This window comes from Symphalangus syndactylus, chromosome 3 (genome assembly GCF_028878055.3).
Source record: "Symphalangus syndactylus isolate Jambi chromosome 3, NHGRI_mSymSyn1-v2.1_pri, whole genome shotgun sequence".
NCBI lineage: Eukaryota > Metazoa > Chordata > Mammalia > Primates > Hylobatidae > Symphalangus > Symphalangus syndactylus.
In genome coordinates, this window is record NC_072425.2 from 66,059,525 (window position 1) to 66,081,841 (window position 22,317).

At 42.8% G+C, this 22,317-nt stretch overlaps 1 protein-coding gene across 2 annotated transcripts in view; it reads right to left on the reverse strand.

Moving 5' to 3' along the window:
- Nucleotides 1–10,567: 10,567 nt before the first annotated feature.
- PSAT1 (phosphoserine aminotransferase 1) overlaps nt 10,568–22,317 on the reverse strand; it is a 33,669-nt gene continuing 21,919 nt past the window's right edge. Inside the window, exons 8-9 of one of the 2 annotated variants that reach the window (XM_055272196.2) lie at nt 12,462–12,599; nt 10,568–11,684 (exon numbers count right to left, since the gene is read on the reverse strand). In XM_055272196.2, coding sequence (XP_055128171.1) covers nt 11,579–11,684; nt 12,462–12,599 — 244 coding nt within the window. In that variant the 3' untranslated portion in view covers nt 10,568–11,578. The remainder of the gene's footprint in view (nt 11,685–12,461; nt 12,600–22,317) is intronic. The other variant, XM_055272197.2, reaches the window with a different exon arrangement.

The window sequence follows — 22,317 nt, forward strand, 5'->3', positions numbered from 1 at the left end:
ACAGGCCCTGGTGTGTGATGTTCCCCACTCCGTGTCCAAGTGATCTCATTGTTCAATTCCCACCTATGAGTGAGAACATGCGGTGTTTGGTTTTCGGTCCTTGTGATAGATTGCTGAGAATGATGGTTTCCAGCTTCATCCACGTCCCTGCAAAGTACATGAACTCATCCTTTTTTATGGCTGCATAGTAATCCATGGTGTATAAGTGCCACATTTTCTTTATACAGTCTATCATTGACGGACATTTGGGTTGGTTCCAAGTCTTTGCTGTTGTGAATAGCGCTGCAATAAACATACGTGTGCATGTGTCTTTACAGTAGCATGATTTATAGTCCTTTGGGTATATACCCAGTAATGGGATCGCTGGGTGAAATGGTAATTCTATTTCTAGATCCTTGAGGAATTTCCACACTGTCTTCCACAATGGTTGAACTAATTTACACTCCCACCAACAGTGTAAAAGCATTCTTATTTCTCCACATCCTCTCCAGCATCTGTTGTTTCCTGACTTTTTAATGATTGCCATTCTACTGGCATGAGATGGTATCTCATTGTGGTTTTGATTTGCATTTCTCTGATGACCAGTGATGATGAGCATTTTTTCATCTGTCTGTTGGCTACACAGATGTCTTCTTTTGAAAAGTGTGTTCATGTCCTTTGCCCACTTTTTGATGGGGTTATTTGGTTTTTTCCTTGTAAATTTGTCTGAGTTCTTTGTAGATTCCGGATATTAGCCCTTTGTCAGATGAGTAGATTGCAAAAATTTTCTCCCATTCTGTAGGTTGCCTGTTCACTCTGATGGTAGTTTCTTTTGCCGTGCAGAAACTCTTTAGTTTAATTAGATACCATTTGTCTATTTTGGCTTTTGTTGCCATTGTTTTTGGTGTTTTAGTCATGAAGTCTTTTCCCATGCCTATGTCCTGAATGGTATTGCCTAGGTTTTCTTCTAGGGTTTTTATGGTTTTAGGTCTAACATGTAAGTCTTTAATCCATCTTGAATTAATTTTTGTATAAGGTGTAAGGAAGGGATCCAGTTTCAGCTTTCTACATATGGCTAGCCAGTTTTCCCATCACCATTTATTAAATAGAGAATCCTTTCCCCATTTCTTGTTTTTGTCAGGTTTGTCAAAGATCAGATGATTGTAGACGTGTGGCATTATTTCTGAGACCTCTGTTCTGTTCCATTGGTCTATATCTGTGTTTTGGTACAAGTACCATGCTGTTTTGGTTACTGTAGCCTTGTAGTATAATTTGAAGTCAGGTAGTATGATGCCTCCAGCTTTGTTCTTTTTGCTTAGGATTGTCTTGGCGATGTGGGCTCTTTTTTGGTTCCATATGAACTTTCAAGTAGTTTTTTCCAATTCTGTGAAGAAAGTCATTGGTAGCTTGATGGGGATGGCACTGAATCTATAAATTACTTTGGGCAGTATGGCCATTTTCATGATATTGATTCTTCCTATCCATGAGCATGGAATATTCTTCCATTTGTTTGTGTCCTCTTTTATTTCACTGAGAAGTGGTTTGTAGTTCTCCTTGAAGAGGTCCTTTACATCCCTTATAAGTTAGATTCCTAGGTATTTTATTCTCTTTGTAGTAATTGTGAATGGGAGTTCACTCATGATTTGGCTCTCTGTCTGTTAATGGTGTATAGGAATGCTTGTCATTTTTGCACATTGATTTTATATCCTGAGACTGCTGAAGTTGCTTATCAGCTCAAGGAGATTTTGGGCTGAGACAATGGGGTTTTCTAAATATACAATCATATCATCTGCAAACAGGGACAATTTAACTTCCTCGTTTCCTAATTGAATATCCTTTATTTCTTTCTCTTACCTGATTGCCCTGGCCAGAACTTCCAACACTATATTGAATAGGAGTGGTGAGAGATGGCACCCTTGTCTTGTGCCAGTTTTCAAAGGGAATGCTTCCAGTTTTTGCCCAGTCAGTATGATATTGGCTGTGGGCTTGTCATAAATAGCTCTTATTATTTTGAGATATGTTCCATCAATACCTAATTTATTGAGAGTTTTTAGCATGAAAGGCTGTTGAATTTTGATGAAGGCCTTTTCTGCCTCTAGTGAGATAATCATGTGGTTTTTGTCATTGGTTCTGTTTATGTGATGGATTACCTTTATTGATTTGCATATATTGAACCAGCCTTGCCTTCTAGGGATGAAGCCAACTTGATCATCGTGGATAAGCCTTTTGATGTGCTGCTGGATTCAGTTTACCAGTATTTTATTGAGGATTTTTGCATCAATGTTCATCAGGGATATTGGTCTAAAATTCTCTCTTTTTTTTGTTATGTCTCTAGGTAGGCTTTGGTATCAGGATGATGTTGGCCTCATAAAATGAGTTAGGGAAGATTTCCTCTTTTACTCTTGATTGGAATAGTTTCAGAAGGAATGGCACCAGCTCCTCTTTGTACCTCTGGTAGAATTCATCTGTGAATCCACCTGGTCCTGGACTTTTTTTGGTTGGTAGGCTATTAATTATTGCCTCAGTTTCAGAGCCTGTTATTCATCTATTCAGAGATTCAGCTTCTTCCTGGTTTAGTCTTGGGAGAGTATATGTGTCCAGGAATTTACTCATTTCTTCTAGATTTTCTAGTTTATTTGTGTAGAGGTGTTTATAGTATTCTCTGATGGTAGTTTGTATTGCTGTGGGATTGGTGGTGATATGCCCTTTAGCATTTTTTATTGCATCTATTTGATTCTTCTCTCTTTTCTTCTTTATTAGTCTTGCTAGCTGTCTATCAATTTTGTTGATCTTTTCAAAAAACCAGCTCCTGGATTCATTGATTTTTTTGAAGGGTTTTTTGTGTTTCTATCGCCTTCAATTCTGCTCTGATCTTAGTTATTTCTTGTCTTCTGCTAGCTTTTGAATTTGTTTGCTCTTGCTTCTCTAGTCCTTTTAATTGTGATGTTAAGGTGTTGATTTCAGATCTTTCCTGCTTTCTCTTGTGGGCATTTAGTGCTATAAATTTCCCTCTGCACACTGCTTTAAATGTGTCCCAGAGATTCTGGTATGTTGTGTCTTTGTTCTCATTGGTTTCAAAGAACATCTTTATTTCTACCTTCATTTCATTATTTACCCAGTAGTCATTCAGGAGCAAGTTTTTCAGTTTCCATGTAGTTGTGCGGTTTTGAGTGAATTTCTTAATCCTGAGTTCTAATTTGATTGCACTGTGGTCTGAAAGACAGTTTATTTAAATTTCTATTCTTTTACATTTGCTGATGAGTGCTTTACTTCCAATTATGTGGTCAATTTTAGAATAAGTGCAATGTGGTGCTGACAAGAATGTATATTCTGTTTATTTGGAGTGGGGAACTCTGTAGATGTCTATTAGGTCTGCTTGTTGCAGAGCTGAGTTCAGGTCCTGAATATCTTCGTTAACCTTCTGTCTCGTTGATCTGTCTAATATTGACAGTGGGGTGTTAAAGTCTCCCATTATTATTGTGTTGGAGTCTAAGTCTTTGTGTAGTTCTCTAAGGACTTGCTTTATGAATCTGGGTGCTCCTGTATTGGGTATATATATATTTACGATAGCTAGCTCTTCCTGTTGAATTGATCCCTTTACCATTATGTAATGGCCTTCTTTGTCTCTTTGATCTTTGTTGGTTTAAAGTCTGTTTTATCAGAGACTAGGATTGCAACCCCTGCTTCTTTTTGCTTTCCATTTGCTTGGTAGGTCTTCCTCCATCCCTTTATTTTTGAGCCTATGTGGTCTTTGCACATGAGATGGGTCTTGACTCTTTATCCAATTTGCCAGTCTGTGTCTTCTAATTGGGGCATTTAGCCGATTTACATTTAAAGTTAATATTGTTATTTGTGAATTTGATCCTGTCATTATGATGTTCACTGGTTATTTTGCCCATTAATTGATGAGGTTTCTTCATAGCATTGATGGTCTTTACAATTTGGCATGTTTTTGCAGTGGCTGGTACCAGTTGTTTCTTTCCATGGTTAGTGCTTCCTTCAGGAGCTCCTGTAAGGCAGGCCTGGTGGTGACAAAATCTCTCAGCATTTGCTTGTCTGTATAGGATTTTATTTATCCTTCACTTATAAACTTAGTTTGGTGGGATATGAAATTCTGGGTTGAAAAGTCTTTTCTTTAAGAATGTTGAGCTGGGTGCAGTGGCTTATGCCTGTAATCCCAGCACTTTGGGAGGCTGAGGCAGGTGGATCACGAGGTCAGGAGATCGAGACCATCCTAGCAAACACAGTGAAACCCCATCTCTACTAAAAAATACAAAAAAAAAAAAAAATTAGCTGGGCATGGTGGCAGGTGCCTGTAGTCCCAGCTACTTGGGAGGCTGAGGCAGGAGAATGGTGTGAACCTGGGAGGCGGAGCTTGCAGTGAGCAGAGATCACACCACCGTACTCCAGCCTGGATGACAGAGTGAGACTCTGTCTCAAAAAAAAAAAAAAAAAAAAAAAGAATGTTGAATATTGGTACCCACTCTCTTCTGGCTTGTAGGGTTTCTGCTGAGATATCTGAAGTTAGTCTGATGGGCTTCTCTTTGTGGGTAACTCGACCTTTCTCTCTGGCTGCCCTTAACACTTTTTCCTTCATTTCAACCTTAGTGAATCTGATAATTATGTGTCTTGGGGTTGCTCTTCTCGAGGAGTATCTTTGTGGTGTTCTCTGTATTTCCTGAATTTGAATGTTGTCCTGCCTTGTTAGCTTGGGGAAGTTTTCCTGGATAATATCCTGAAGAGTGTTTTCCAACTTGGTTCCATTCTCCCCATCAATTTCAGGTACACCAATCAAACGTAGATTTGGTATTTTCACATAGTCCCATATTTATTGGAGGCTTTGTTCATTTCTTTTTACTCTTTTTTCTCTAACCTTGTCTTCTCACTTTATTTCATTAATTTCATCTTCAGTCACTGATATCCTTTCTTCCACCTGATCCAATCAGGTATTGAAGCTTGTGCATGTGTCACGAAGTTCTCATGCTGTGGTTTTCAGCTCCATCAGGTCATTTAAGGTCTTCTCTACACTGTTTATTCTAGTTAGCCATTTAATCTAATCTTTTTTCAACATTTTTAGCTTCCTTGCAATGGGTTCAAACATCGTCCTTTAGCTCAGAGAAGTTTGTAATTACTGACCTTCTGACCTACTTCTGTCAACTCGTCAAATTCATTCTCCATCCAGTTTTGTTCCATTGCTGTCGAGGAGCTGCAATCCTTTGGAGGAGAAGTGGTGCCCTGATTTTTAGAATTTTCAGGTTTTCTGCTTGATTTCTCTCCATCTTTGTGATTTTTATCTACCTTTGGTCTTTGATGTTGGTGACCTACAGATGGGTTTTTGGTGTAGATGAACTTTTTGTTGATGTCGATGCTATTCCTTTCTGTTCATTAGTTTTCCTTCTAACAGTCAGGTCCCTCAGCTGCAGGTCTGTTGGAGTTTGCTTGAGTTCCACTCCAGACCCTGTTTGCCTGCGTATCACCAGCAGAGGCTGCAGAGAAGGAAATATTGCAGAAGAGCAATTATTGCTGCCTGATCCTTCCTCTGGAAGCTTCATCCCAGAGGGGCAGCCACCTATATGAGGTGTCTGTCATTCCCTACTGGGAGGTGTCTCCCTGTTAGGCTACACAGGGTTCAGGGACCCACTTGAGGAGGCAGTCTGTCCGTTCTCAGAGCTCAAATGCTGTGCTGGGAGAGCCACTTCTCTCTTTAGAGCTGTCAGACAGGGATGTTTAAGTCTGCAGAAGTTGTCTGCTGCCTTTTGTTCAGCTGTGCCCTGCCCATGGAGGTGGAGTCTAGAGGCAGTAGGCCTTGTTGAGCTGTGGTGGTCTCCACCCAGTTTGAGCTTCCTGGCCACTTTTTTTACCTACTGAAGCCTCAGCAATGGCGGACGCCTCTCCCCTAGCCAGGCTGCCACCTCACAGATTGATCTCAGACTGCTGCGCTAGCGGTGAGCAAGGCTCTGTGGGCATGGGACCCACCGAGCCAGGCATGGGAGAGAATAGCTTTGTCTGCTGGTTGCTAAGACCTTGGGGAAAGTGCAGTATTTGGGTGGGGAGTGTCTCATTTTCCCAAGTAGTCTGTCATGGCTTCCCTTGGCTAGAAAAGGGAAATCCCCTGACCTCTTTTGCTTCCCAGGTGAGGTAATGCCCTGCCCTGCTTCAGCTCACCCTCCATGGGCTGCATGCACTGTCCAACCAGTCCCAGTGAGATGAACCAAGTACCTCAGTTGGAAATGCAGAAATCACCCGTCTTCTGCGTCAATCATACTGGGAGCAGCAGACCAGAGCTGTTGCTATTAGGCCATCTTGGAACACCCCCCAGGTTCAGTTATTCTTAGGCAATGTATATAGAAACAAAGGCAGGCTACCCATAGAGACAGGGTCAGTGGATACATTAATCAGGGCCCTGCCTATATTCCTATTAACTTATTTTGTCACTAGACTAAAACATTTTACACTTCCTTAAACCTAATGCAGATTTCTTATATGTTTAAACACTCAAAGCACAAATTCCATACTTGTCCCTAAGTGAAGTCTAAGTTTGTTAATATTCTTGTGTGTGCTAACAAATAAGCAGAGCTTTCTGCATAACCTAACTTTTGCAAACATAAACTTCTTCTAATATGCCCTATTTCCTATTTTCTTAGAAAATCCAATCAACATCTCTAGGATTTCACATACCACAAGCTCTTATTTCTGTCACATCAAATGAACAATTTTATTCTTTAGCTTCTTAAAATAAATTCAATAAGCCTTTGCTCATTGCTAGCTTTTCTATCTCTCTTCCAATCTCTTTGATCAGGATCAAGATCAAGATTCTGTCCACTCTGGAATAATAATCCAGGGGTAATTAGAACTTCTTACCTTCTTTAGCCCAAAAGAAGCCAATTTATCACAAACTCTCAGGAATTCCATCTTTAAATTACCAAGAGCCCAATTACTGACAGAAGCCAGGAATATCTTCCTCCCAATTAAAATGATTGATTTCTTAGCAGACTCAGTAGCATTTCACTTTTTAATTATACTCATTCCCATCAAATGTGAAAAACTTCTTCCTCGTTTTATTTTCCTTCCAAAGAACGTGATACAACAAACATTAATCATGGAGGGCAAGGCCAGACCTGGTAATGCCTTTGGCAGAATTGGACAACATCTAATGTTTTGTCCATTTTTATGTGTCTTCAGCTTGTAGAGCCCCTTCAGCTCTAAAAGGAGGGAGGAGGGACTACTTCTTTGTTACCTCACATAATTCACTTAAGTGCATGCCAAACCTACCAGCTTCGGGTGAGTTATGATGAGACAGCATTAGGCATTTCAATCAATGGGCTCTAGCAGGGGATTCAGGCCTTAGGGACAGAAGATGATTTTATTTCTCATGCAAAGAACAGAATTGCAGTATTGGAGACAAAGCAGTGCACAGAGGTAAACACAAGGAACACAAGAAAAAAATTTGTTTTTTCTTGGTTGTATGGGATTATAATGATTACATGTTGTAAATGGTTGTATTTTATTTAATTAATTAATTTATTTTTTTGAGACAGAGTTTCGCTCTTCTTGCTCAGGCTAGAGTGTAATGGCACAATCTTGGCTCACTGCAACCTCTGCCTCCTAGGTTCAAGTGATTCTCTTGTCTCAGCCTCCTGAGTAGCTGGGATTATAGGCAAGTGCCACCACCCCAACTAATTTTGTATTTTTAGTAGAGACGGGGTTTCACCATGTTGGTCAGGCTGGTCTCGAACTCCTGACCTCAGGTGACCCGCCCACCTCAGCCTCCCAAAGTGCTGGGATTACAGGCGTGGGCCACTGCACCCAGCCTTAACCAATTTTAAAAGAAAAAAAAATTTCCAAGTTCCATTTGGGGAAGAAGTACAATTTAGAGGCTCCAAAGGAACACGAGGCAGCCCCTCTCCCAGCCTCTGCAAGGCTGCAAAGACAACTGTCAGTCTACCTTGCTTTCCATTTTAATCTTCAAGGAAAGACCAACCAGTTCTGGCTCCTGCAGCTTGCTGACCTAGAAGCCTGTATGTTTATCTCCCCTTTTCACCCCTCTCTGCCTGGTCAGCAGGTTGGCATCAGTTCATTCCCTCGAGACATACAAAGGTCAAGTTTTTTGCTCTGATGAATATTTTCCAGCAATATCTATTCCAGAACCTCCCTGTTTGGCCAGACACCAGTGATTACCCCTTGTCCATATGTGGTAGTTAACCATTTTCCAGAAGCTTTCAGATTTATAAAGATGGTTCTGGGGGAACTCACAAGATACTAAATTTCCTCATTCAACCACAGAATCATATTTGACCATTTTAGTAGCAAATGAAATTGGGTACTAAGCTCTTGAAAAAAAATATATGTTAAAAGTCCATGTATGTGATGGTGGCTCATGCCTGTAATCACAGCACTTTGGGAGGACAAGGCAGGTGGATCACTTGAGATCAGGAGTTCGAGACCAGCCTGGCCAACATGGTAAAACCCTGTCTCTACTAGAAATATAAAAGTTAGCCAGGCGTGGTGGCAAGTGCCTGTAATCCTAGCTACTTGGGAGGCTGAGGCAGGAGAATCACTTGAGCCCAGGAGGCAGAGGTTGCAGTGAGCCAAGATCACACCACTGTACTCTAGCCTGCGCAACAGAGACAGACTCCATCAAAAAAAAAAAAAAAGATCCATGTTATGTGACAGATCATACCTCTCTGCCTTTATTCCAAGCTCAGTTTACAATACTCAGGAAGACCAACGTGACCTACATTAAGATTTTTCATTCAGTCAGATGCAGTGGTTCTTGCCTATAATCCCAGCACTTTGGGAGGCCAAGATAAAAGGATCGCTTGAAGCCAGGAATTCAAGACTAGTCTGGGTAACACAGCGAGACCCTGTCTCTAACAAAAATTTAAAAAGTTAGCCAGGCACAGTGACATACACCTGTAGTCCTAGCTACTGGGGAGGCTGAGGCAGGAGGATCACTTGAGCCTAGGAGGTTGAAGCTGCAGTGAGCTAGTATCACATCACTGTACTCCAGCCTGGGTGACAAAGTGAGACCCTGTCTCGAAAAAGAACAGACTTCACTGGGTGAAAAGGCCTTACTGAGCATCTTGCAGGGCAAGGCAGGACACTAGGTGCCGGAGGTAGGGAACCATCGTTCTTTCCATGCTGCTCTATGGGGAAGGCACATATGCAGCCACCTTGGCACAGTAAAGAACAAAACAGAGATGTATAATGGGAGAAAAGGATTCCCCTGGTGAGAACAAAGGAAAAGAACATTGTCCCAATGGAAAGGACGCAAATGAGTTTAGGAAGAGATTGGCGGGTGTCATCTGGTTTTCCTAAGCGGGCACAGAAACTCCAGGCTTATGTCATAGTGTGGGCAAACGCATGCCACTTTCCAAGAATCACAAACACAGGAGAGGTGCAAGAGGCCAGGTCCCATGCTACAAAGTCCTGACTGCCAGGCTAGGAGTACTGGACTTTGTATGATTCAACAAAGAGCACAAGGGGAAGTCATAGTTCAACTGGCTATGGTGGGAGGGGAATATGGGGGCAGAGAAGAGGCTGCTGAATAATCCACTGAGGGCTGACATAGCAGAGCTAATGTGGCAATGGAATGAAAATAAGCAGATATTTAAGAAGCACAGGTGTGATACAGATGACAGGGATGTGCAACCACATATGAAAGGGTGAGGAAGGTGGGGAGGCTGACTCTGAGCATGACTTTTACGTGTGAACACTTAGTCGGAATCCATGGACTGCCTGGCTTTTGTTACTCAAGACTTCACTGTGGTTATTATTCACATCCTGCATCGAGCCCTTGTTTTAAACTTTTAAACATCCTTAAGTGGGGAAGTTATTTCAACCCTCCTATTACAGATGACAGAACCAAGCCTTGGAGGCTGTGACCTGAACAGAGGAGCCAACTAACCAGTGCAGAGATGGGACAAGACACTGGTGGAATCCTCATTATGCAATCAAATAAACCAGGAAGATAGCTCAAAACAGTCCTAGTGGCATGTTTCTGGGGCAAATGGGACAGAGCTCACAGAACTTTACACCTTCAGAGCCAGGCATGGTGGCTCACGCCTGTAATCCCAGCACTTCGGGAGGCTGAGGCGGGCAGATCACCTAAGGTCGGGAGTTTGAGACCAGCGTGACCAACATGGTGAAACCCTGTCTCTACTAAAAATACAAAAATTAGCCAGGCATGGTGGCCGGCACCTGTAGTCCCAGCTACATGGGAGGCTGAGGCAGGAGAATTGCTTGAACCTGGGAGGGGAGGTTGCAGTGAGTTGAGATTGTGCCACTGCACTCCAGCCTGGGCGACAGAGTGAGACTCCATCTAAAAAAAAAAAAAAACCAAGAACTTCACAACTTCAGCTGCAATGGAAGGTGGTTTGCTGATAATGCCCATTCCAAAAGCAAATGGAAAGCTCCCACACTGTGTTGAATTTTTTTAAATGGATGCGCAAGAATTAAGTCTTAGATCTTTGGTTGAACTAAATTACCCTTAGCAGGTGCTATTTTTAGACCCCAAGCTTTCCCATCATAAAGTTTTAAAAAGAACAATTTGTCTAAAAAGCAGGTAGAGAAATTCATCGACAAGGGCTTAGACGTTGTAGGACTTTAATGTTCTTTACATATTCAACATACGATACTGACAATAGATAAACAATAGGGGAAAGACTCTTCAGCAAAGTATCACTCTCATCGTCAAACATTACAAAGAAAACAGTCAAGAGAACAAAGGATAGGGTAATTTAACAGAAATGTTTAGTTCAATGGCATAATTGAAAAACAACCAACCAATCACCTTTCTCTTCTACCTATGGAAAGAACGGTAAAAATGAATCAAGAAGTTCTAGATCTTTTTCATAAAACAGCTTAAAAAGAGGAAGGGGAAGACTGGGGGAGGGGGTACAACTGTTGCTAATGGAATGCTATAATGCACAAGGCCAAGGATTTAATAAATTCTAAAAGTGTCTACATATATCAGTGATAACTGGATTATTAGAAATATAAATGTATAGAAATATAAAGTATATGGTATTAAAAACAGACCTTGCTAATATAAACATATATAAAGTATGTCACTTCTCTTGCAATAACAGTATAAAGATCGATCTACAGTTTGCCCTTTGCCTGGCACTCTTAAACCACTCCTCCAATGGTCAATGTTGACCTTGAATCAACAGCCGCTGAACCCAGGAGACCCCACAGATGTCTAGATTCAGCACCTAGAGGGCCCCACCTACCCTCTATGCTGTGTGTTCCCATGACTCCAGAAATAATTAATTGCAACTTGCATTATTAAGTCCACAGGCAAGTTTGAAATCTAACTAGAAAAAGTAGCAGCAAAGGCAAAATAAGCGGGAATTTGTTAGAACAGGAACAAGATTTCTTAAAATGCTTCCAGTTCAAGTCAGAATTAAGGTGACATTAGGTCCCACCAGCTTTACAGAGTTGTAGATGTTTTGCTGTTGTTCTTTCAAAAAAGAAGAATCTACAATAAACATGTTCATTTGAGAAAAATACTGTGTTAACTTTTTGTAGCCATCCCCAAGTTACTTTAAACTTTGTATGTTGTTCAAGAACAGAGTATATCCTGGTTAGGATGTGTTCATAGCTGATGCGTCTCCAAAAATTTTTTCATGAAGGCAGCCAGCTTCTGAACATCTTCAATTGTGACAGCATTATAGAGAGAGGCCCGGATGCCTCCCACAGACCTAGAATGACCAAAGATCCAGGCATTGAGAACAAAAACATCTAATTTAGCATCAAAACGACTTTTTCTAGCCACTGGCTCCTGAGAGTTGCAGCACCTGAGATCATCATTTCCAGTCTCCTACCTAAAAACTCCTGACACCTGGCACAGAGCTTCACACGTCTCAGTCATCAGAAAACTCTCCCTTAAGCTGTGAAGGTTCACCATGTTCACATTTAGAGTCATTAGAACTATTCACTCTTGGCAAAGAAAGAAAACAAGATGGGGTGAAGAAAAGATAAGTTGGAAGAAAGTAGCAATTCTGTTCACCATTCATGAGCCTGCCGTGACAGTGCCAGCAAGATGGAGGCTGGGCATCTCCCTGCTGCTATTCTCATGTGAGGACATTTATTTTTCATAGAGCATGCAAGACTAGCTACTAATTTGATGTTCAGTTGGAATAATAATGATGCTCTACCTCCAGAACAGAGTGGTGCTGGCCTCATCAGAGATGGAATGGCAACCTCTGTGCTATACGAGCAGTGTAAGAGATTTTCAAAGGTAATTTTGCCAAAACCCTCATGGAAGATGGAGCTCCATTATACTCTCAGCTGGGGAATTATGCAAAGGGTTCCATAAACAACAGGAAGAAGGCACATCCTTATAACAGCTAGGTTGGCCCAACAAATTACATAACTGCTACTCCAAGCTAAGCAGGCTTCTATAAGATTTGTTTTATTCTGCATTTGAAAAACTAAGCTAATTCTTTGCCAAGCTGGTGCATTGCAGATGTACTCACCTATGCCCTTTCAAGGACAACATATTGAGTTCAAGAGCTTTATCAAGAAATCTTTTTTCTAAAGCATCATCTCCTTTGGCATTGCCAATGCGGAATGGAATATTCATCTTGCTTCTATTTTGGGGCTCCACTGGACATCTGAAAAACATGTTTATTATTCCAGCTACTTTTCTGAAATGTACGGGTTGTCATAAACAAATCGACAGATTTTTTTTCTTAACACTTCCTAGATGCAAGGAGAAGATTTTTTAAAAAACAAAAAATCTGCCCCAGCACATTTATTGTTTACTTAGGGAAAACAAACTCTTGCATATGGAACAGTGGGTTATCATCCCCTGGTATGACTTGTACTTAATTTCCATCAGCCTCAGTTTCCTCACCTGAATACTGGGAATAATAATATCTCCATTTCAGACTAGTTGTGATGGTTTAGTGGTACTAGATATATGAAGCTTCCAACACATGGCAGCTGCACGGCAAATGTGACTGACCTCTTTCTCTGCAAGGCTGCAGAGAAATAATAAGTTGGTCCTATAGTGGCTGTAAGGCAAAAATAATGAGCAGCAACTTCCAAAGGACTTACCATGGTGTATTGCCCCAAGCTGTGTGACCCTGAGCAAGTTACTTGACCTCTCTGCTATGCCTCACCTTCCTCATCTGAACAGTGGGGGTAATAGAGGAACCTACCTCAACCACCTCAAGTTGTTGTAAGCATTAAATAAGTCAGTCTTTATAGAGAATTTTTGCGGCCCATTTAAAAATAAGAAGAGGTGGAATCTAGTTTTCCATCTTTTGAATCTGGGCTGGCCTTTTGACTGGCTTTGGCCAAGAGATTTACAACAGACTCTTTGCACCGTCCAAGCCGAGGCCTCAAAAGACCTTACAGCCTCTCTTCCCGCTCTCTTAAAATATCACTGTCATGGCCAAGCGCAGTGGCTCACATCTGTAATCCCAGCACTTTGGGAGGCCGAGGCAGGTGGATCACGAGGTCAGGAGTTTGAGATCAGCCTGACCAACATCGTGAAACCCTGTCTTGATTAAAAAAAAAAATACAAAAATTAGCTGGGCATGGTGGCACATGCCTGTAATCCCAGCTACTCAGGAGGCTGAGGCAGGAGAATTGCTTGAACTCGGGAGGCGGAGATTGCAGTGAGCCAAGATTGCACCACAGCACTCTAGCCTGGGCAACAGAGCAAGACTCTGTCTCGAAAAAGTAAATAAATAAATAAATAAATAAATAAATAAATAAATATTGCTGTCACTTAAGCATGTCTGAGCTAGAGTGCTGGAGATAAGTGTCCCAGCCAACAGCCAGCACCAATTGCCAGATATGTGAAACCACTGTAGACCATCTGGCTCCAAATGAATAACCAGATGATGACTTCAGTAGAATGAGGCATCCCAAGACCAGCAGAAGAACCCGCTAGCTGAGCTCAGCCTAACCTGCTGACCCAAAAAACTATGAGCAAGCGAATGGTGGTTGTTTTCAGTCACTTAAGTTTTAAGGTGTTCTATGACGCAGAAATAAATAACTGACACAATTTAAAACTATGCCTGCAACATATTAAATGCTATATATGTACCTGTTAATACATCTGTCTTTTTAAAAATTTTTATTTTAAATTTTTCTGGGTACATAGTAGGTATATGTATTTATGGGAATAAATTCATCTTTTTATTCCCAGCACTTTGCATAAGGTACATATCGACTCTCAAAAATGATTATGAGTGAATTTTTGTCTAGTAAAGTTTCGTGCTTGACTTCAGTTTCTGCTTTGGAAAATAAGCAGCCAAAATTATTCTTCACTGGCAACCAAAGGACACAAATGGAAGAATAGCTGACATTACTCTGCAATTTTTTAAAAAAAAGGTACAATGTGTAATAACCCTCTCTTTCCCTTTGTTCAAGTATATCCTCTTTTTTTCTTAAACTTCGACGGGTAGAATTCATTAAAATTACAGCAAATAAAGGCAGTGTGAGAGGCCCCCTGAGGGCACGTCCGTAATTCTTGTTAAAGTTAATGAGAGACTAGTACACAGCTTCAAGCAACAGAGAGGCCAAAGGGGGAAACAAATATGGGGAAAAGACTTCGAGCCTGAATTCCAGGCCCCACTATTTGAAGTGGTAGGTTTCATGGCTGACATTGAAATTAAACATTCAGCGGCTACCCTCTTTTGATATTCCACTGCCTCAGGCTCCCAATGTGAGGCCCCAATTAGAGAGGTGGAGCAACAAAAAGCACATTTAAGAGAAAAAAATTGAAAGCAGGAAGAATTAAGCATCTGTATTTACAGTTCCTCTCCCTCCAATTTACCCATCCTATCATGAAAGTAGAAGATATCACAAAGCAATAATGTCATAAAAGTGAGAAATTAAAGACTAAGTTGTCATGCAACAAATATTTATGCACTACCCATGGGAGAGCGTCTCTAGTATGGGGCTGCGGGGAGAAAAGATTAAGGGAAATTAACTGCTCCCAATCTACAGAGAGATGGCTCCAGAGGGAATCACAATTACACGTAAAAAGTGCTGTAACAGCCAAGGGCTGCAAAGGCAGACAAGCCAGATAAGGAATCCTGCAGAGGCAAGGTTGACAGGTTTCAGGGGAGGGGACGAGGCGTGGTTACAACAGATGAGAAGGAAGGGCATCTGGCAGACAGCTGCATCTGCAAAGGCACAAAGGCTTCCGGCAAGTCTGCTGACTTAACTGGAGCACTGGCTTCCTGGCTGGGGTGGCTGGAAGAACTACACGGCCGGGGCTGTGGAGTGCCCTGCTGGGAACTGGACTGGATCCTCGAGCAATGAGGAGTAATCCAGTTTGTACAACAAAATGTGGTCTGTGTTTTAGAAAAATAATTATAGCACACAGAGGAGAGACTGGGGGGTGAAGAAACTGGGAACCCACAGACCTGCTGGAAAGCTCTTATGAAGAACTTTCTAGGGTTCCAGTATCTAATATGGCCACAGTAGTCTTGATGACCAAAATCATTTTTTTTCATCTTTAGGAAGCTACATGGGAACACCCAAATCACACAGCCCTGAAGCTACTGTGCAGGTGAATGAACCTGTCTTCTGCTTCATTCCTGAATGCTGCACATCTATTTTGGATTGTATATTGAGTTTGTATATTTACACTTTGATTCATAGTAACGTCTCATGCTATGGGTTTGCACTGAACGCAAACTATAAATTAAAAAAAGGAAATGGCTGGAAACAAAAAAAAACTTTCTAGGTCAAAAGAGCTAGGGCCTGTACCAAGGTGCCGGCACTGAGGAGCTTCAAGCATGGGCAGCAAACTCTAAGCCAGCAGGTCCCCACACCACTCACATAAATGAGTAGCACAGGCCGGTGTGGAAGGTGCAAACAAGCTCTCTCACATTTTAAATGTGGAGGACTAGTCTGAAAAAGAGGCTCTCCCCTTTTTTTTTCCTGAAACATATGGCTGTCCCTGTCAAAGTTTCTTTTTCCCATTTTCACAGGCACATGGATTATGGAATAAGAAACCAGACCTCTAAGTATCTTCCAAGAGCCCAATATTGGCTCAAATTGTGTTTTTAAACATGGGTGACCCCCGTCAAGCACCACTGTGGGCTGGATCTAGCCCCTGCTCCCCAGTGAGCAATCAATCCCTGGAGTTAACACCAAATTTCAGAGGTGACCAGGTCTGTTGTTTGAATGGGTTGAGGGGCGAGGTAGGAGAAGGGGCCAAGGCAGACTGAGAGGCTATGTGGGCTATGGATGGGCATGGAACCAACTGGTAATGCCAGGGCTGCAAAGATTTAAGGAGAAAGTCCAAGTGGGAACCAGGGAAAGAGCCGCGCTTCCCAACGTCTTGGTGGAGCACGGAGAAGATGTCAACAGGCATTCTGGGAAAGCAGTTCCATGGCCAGAGAAACTTAGGAAAGCTGCATTCACAGAGCTAGGCAGGCCTCCTCACTCCTGACTTCCTGAAGCCTCTCAACAGCTCACCGACCACGTAAATGAGGAACCCCAGGAGGTCAGACAGGAACGCAGTGTTCCTCCATGACTGAAAAACCCTTCCTATTGTGGGGATGAGAGTTCCAGACAGTCCCCTCGGAGACACGCTGCTCAGGGGCACACAGGACTTCCCAAGGTACTGGAGGAGGGGAACATGGCGGAGGTACACCTTCAGCCAGGGACACCCATCCCATGAAGGTGGTAAGGCTCAGAAGGGAACACAAGAAAGTCACAGGAGATGAGCAGGCGGTGAAGAAACATCACTCCACAGTCAGGCCCCTCTGAAAGGATGTGTCAGATACACAGGGAACGCGAAAGAAGTGTGAAGAGAAGCCTACCAAATGCAACCCTACGTAGGCCTCTCCTTACTGCCTGGTTTTGTCAACGAAAAATTAATTTTAAATTTGTACATGATTATGAAAATCTAGAATAAAAATATGAAGATCTGCCACCCCTCTTCCCACAAGAGGTGGCTACCCTAATGGTCTGCTGTGCATTCCTCAAGATCGTTTTAGATATACACATGTACGTCTGTGTGTATATGCGTGTATACATGTATATGTGTCTATATATATATATGTATGTATATATAACTGTTGTAGGTTTTTTGTTTTTGTTTTTGTTTAAGACAGGGTCTCACTCTGTCACCCAGGCTGGAGTGCAGTGGTCCAATCTCAGCTTACTGCAGCCTTGACCTCCTGGGATCAAGCGATCCCCCTGCCTCAGCTTCCCAAGTAGCTGGCACTACAGGCGTGCACACCACACCCAGCTAATTTATTATTATTATTATTTGTAGAGACGAGGTCTCACTATGTTGCCCAGGCTGGTCTCGAACTCCTTGGGGTCAAACAATTCTCTCACCTTGGCCTCCCAAAGTGCTAGGATTACAAGCATCAGCCACTGCGCCTGGCCTTGTTGTAGTTTTTAAAGACTAATAGATTTGTCTTTTTCTACACTTGCTCTTGCTCCTTTTGGTCTGATGACATAACACAGTCATCTTCCCATGTCTGCTAAGAGACCCGCTTCATCCTTCTCAATGCAGTTATTCCATATTACCCACAGATCCCAATTTTTTTCATCAGACCCTTACTGATGGGCACATCTCCATATTTTCACCACTATATCCTACATTGGACTTGTTGGTCCCTAATTTTGTGCACATCACTGTACCCAGGCAGCGTGCTGGGGAAGGGTAAATGTGTAGACATAAAAATCCTTGGTCAAAGCGCATGTAAGTTTTGAATTATAATGAGTGCTGCAATCTTTGCTCCAAATTTGTCCAGATTTATACTCTCACCAAAAGTGCAGTCCCTTGCTGGCACCAGATGTTATCAATCCTTTTAATGTCTGCAGATCAAAGGCAAAACATATCTCACGGGTTTAATCTGCATTTCCTAAGGAACTAATGAAGGTGGCATCTTTCCATTTGTCTGTGAGGCAGCTTGCATTTCTTCTGAGTTGTTTCCTCATACTGTTAGCAACCACTACATCCCCACTTTTATGTCCTTATCCTTTTTCATTCATCTGTGGGTTCTTGCCTATATTAAGGATAGTAACGTTTATGTTTTATATACTACAAAATCTTTCTCATTCTGTCATTTTTAATTCTGTTTATGATGTCTTAAGCCATATACAATTTTAAATTTTTCATGTAATTAAATATGTCATTCTTTTACTTTATGGCTTGAGTTGTACGGCCTCTTTAAGGCCTTCTGCACTGTTAGACATAGACAGCAGCAGAGGTTCTGGAATGAGCCTTCCACCCCCATGTTCGTAGCCTGGCTGGTCCCACTTCCCAGCTGCATCCTTGTCCTATCTGTGCTTCTGCTGCATAGGGCTCAATGTCTACTTCACAGGGTTGTGACGACAACAAAATGCATTCACATGTGTAAGGTGCCTAGGACTCTGCCTGCTTCATTTTATTTTAGCGTCTTCACTAGACCCATCACGTGCCTCCTTCTCTTTCCTAAGGCCTGGTACCCACATAAGGTGATAAAGGTGACCTCAGATCCAGACATGGAATCTGTCACTTGGACATCCCTATATAATAAAATTAATATCTATTATACACCTATATAATTAATTATATTACATAAGCTTATATTATATAAGCACTGTGTGTCAGGAATATCATAATTGCTTTATATAACAATAGCCACAAATAATGATATTAAGAGCTAACATGCAAGGAATGCTTCCTATGTGCCAACCACTGTTTCTAGCACTTTATACAAATTAACCAGCACAAGAGTCCTCAATCCTTAGTGTAAAAATGCTCTCAATTCTTATATTATATACTCTTGACTCAGAAGCATTTCCTTTAAATTCTCTTGACAATTTTAAGAAGTATGTATCATTGTACAGATGAGAAAACTGTGGCTTAGAGCAGTTAGGTCATTTGCACGAGGTCACGTGCACCACAGTGGCAAAATGGGGCTTCTAAGCCCAAGGTGCTAAACCGCCCACGTGGGCTCAACATGGGGTCAGTCAGCACAGTGTGGGTGACTGGGCTATGGAATCAACTTGGAGGCTTTGATGGTTGTCTTATCTAGTCCCGGAATTCCCTGCCAAGGTCACTGGCAGGGCTGGTGAAACCCCCAGCAAACAACCTGGAACTATGTTAAGTAAAGGGGCTGGCTTACGAGTCAGGGGGCATGGAAGTGGGGAGAAGGTGTATCTTCTCAGAGACAAAAATGAGGAGCAAAGGTGGTGGTAAATTGCAAATTCTAATTCTAGGTATTCCTCTTTAAAAGTGCCCACCTCCCGTGGGGCCATGTTGCTCAACTATTTCCATAGTTCCAAAGAAAAGAAGAATTTCCTGAAAATCTAAGTGAGTTCAGGCACAGCCTGGGAGTCTCCAGCTATAAACAGAGAAGAGACAGAGTATAGCCTCCTCTCTACTCCAGTAACAAGGTCCCACAGGACACCAAGCGCCTGGGATGACACTTTCCAGGCAGGCAACCGAGGGGGTGGTGGGAGTTCCTAGAAAGAGGTTTATTCTTAAAAGGACTGGAAGTCCTGGGTCAAGGCAGTTCATAAATGAGTGAAGAGCTCTGGGGGTGAAGGGTGACCAGATTCCCCAGGAGATGACCCACCTGCCACATTAGTTTGGCAGGCTGCCTTCTGGGAGAGGCCCAGGTTTAGTGCTTGCAGTTAAAGGACCTAGGGGCAGCAGGGGGGATTCAGAGAGTCCCAGAATTCCTTCTATGCTTTCTTATTTTGTTCCTGATGCCCTTAATTTTTTTCCCAGTGGTATCACCATTCTTTCTGTCCTCTAACATCATGTCTACACATCTCCTGAGAAATATATAGAGCTAAAAGCTAAAAGAAAAATTGGTCTCCCATCCACTATACCCACCAAGTGCTTTTACTCACATTGTTTCTCAGCACTTTTTAGGGAGCCAGGGAAGATGATTTATTCTTCTCAGTCTTCCAGGAGCCTAGGACAAGGCTAGTCTACGGAGCAGGTCCTCAGGAGCCATTTTATGGATGGATGGACGGTTGGACGGATGGATGGATGGATGGATAGGTGGATGGGTGGGTGGGTGGATGGGTGGGTAGGTGGGAGAATGGATGAGTGGATGGATAGATGGATGGATGGATGGATGGATGGATGGATGGACAAGTGGGTAGATAGATGGGTAGATAGGTGGAAGGGTGAATGGACAGATGAGTGGGTGGGTGGGTGGATGAATGAGTGGATGGATGGATGGATAGATAGATGGGTAGATAGGTGGAAGGGTGAATGAATAGATGGATGGGTGATGGATGGATAGATGGATGGGCAGGTGGGTAGGTAGATGGATAGATAGGTGGGTGTGTGGATGGGTGGGAGGGTGAATGGATGGATGGGTGGGCAGATGGATGGATGGATGGATAGATAGATGGATGGATGGATGATTGATGGATGAGTGGATGGGTAGATGAATGGATGGATGGATGAATGGGTGGACAGATGGATGTATGGATGAGTGGATGGGTGAATGAATGGGCGGGTGGACAGATGGGTGGATGGGTGAATGGGTAGATGGGTGAATAGGTGGGTGGAAGGACGGGTGGGTAACGGATGGATAGATAGATGAGTGAGTGGGTAGATGGACGGATAGGTAGGCAGGTGGTAGAGGAATAGATGGATGGGTGGGTCAGTGGTGGATGGATGAGTGGATGAATGTATAGGTGAATGGGTAGACAGATGGATGAATGAATGAATGAGTGAATCAGTGGATGGATAGATGGGTAGGTGGGTGGATGGGTGGGTGAATAGATGAATGAATGAATAAATAGGTGGACTAAACACACCCTCACACACTTCCACAGACCTTCTTCCCAATCCCAGCATAAACCATCCCCTTCAAGCAGCCCATGCTCTGCTCCCCAAACACACTGTACACTCTTCCCTCAGTGCCTTTGCGGGGATGATTCTAACCTTTCTAAAAGTACTTCTGCCCTCTTCTCTGCCTAATTCCAGTCGTGACCAGGACTCATAATAAGCTCATGCAAAAGCCCTCTCTTCACCTCCAACCAAAGAGTATCCCCCTTTTCCAGGCTCATGCCACATTCTTTAGCCCTTGGCTATGAAATCTTTGGATACCTACTGCTAATCGTGCACGTTAAATGGCTTCAGTGAGCACAGGCAGGGTATCCTGGCCTCCCAACTCACACATCAAGGTCTAGTGTGGAAGCTTCCCCAGCACCGAGCCCCCAGCCTGCACTTGCTTCTCTGTTGCACAGAACCAGAGAACAGGCAGTAATGCAGAGTGTGTACCCCTTCCCTGAGATGGTGCCTGGGAAAGGAGCCCAAAGGCCAAGGCATCCTGCCAAGCCTAACTCCCCCTGGGCTTGCAGCTGGAGGAGGGCCACTGCATGTCAAGAGCTCACAGAAGCAGGTAACAAGCATTGCAAGAACAAAAGTGGCAGCAGCATGCCATCTAAAAAGTACACCACTGCCTGCCCATGGGTGGTTATGGAGATGTGTTAGTTAAGTCTTGGCTAAAAAGTACAATTCTAAGTTAGGATTGAGGCATCGTTTTGTCGGTCCCATGTGGCCACTGAATTATCTGAGAGAGGGCAAATTTCCAACTTACCATCAAGCAGATATTTTTGTTACAATAGACTGAACCTCAAAGAGTAATGACCACTAAGAAGGGGGTTCTCAGTTTGGTGAGTTTAAGCATTTATGTATATGTGTAGGTGCACATACATGTACACAGCACAAAGTCTGGTCTTTTTATACCTGTACCCACCTTAAGGGAAAGGGAAAAGCAAATGAAGATACCACCTGTTACACTTCTCTGCATCCAAGGAACTGCAGTAGGTGCTTCCCATCTGGCATTTTGGTGAAGGGCCTATTGTTGTGGATTGAATGGTGACCCTGAAAAGGTATGCGCATGTCCTAACCCCCAGAATCTGTGAATATGACCTATTTGGAAAAAAAGGCCTTTGCAGATATCATTATGTGAAGGATCTCAAGATGAGATGATCCTGGATTATCTGGACAGGCCCTAAATCCAAAGACCTCTCTTTTTAAGAGGCAGAAGGGAAGACACGGCAGAAAGGAGGCCATGTGAAGACAGATGTGGAGGCTGGAGTGATGCAGCCACAAACCAAGGGCCACCCGGAGCCACTAGAATCTGAAGGAGGCAAGGCATGGCTCTCTGGAGGGAGCAACACCCTGCCGACACTTTGATTTTGAACTTCTGGCCCCAGAAGAGTGAGAATAAGTTTTCTGATGTTTTGAGCCACTAAGTCTGTAGTACTTTGTTACACCAGCCCCAGGAAACTAATACAAGACCCACACATTTTCTGCAGAATTCCCAGGTGCAGGGGCAGTGGTTAAAACATACTCATTAATCATTTGGTCATGGGAATATTTAAACT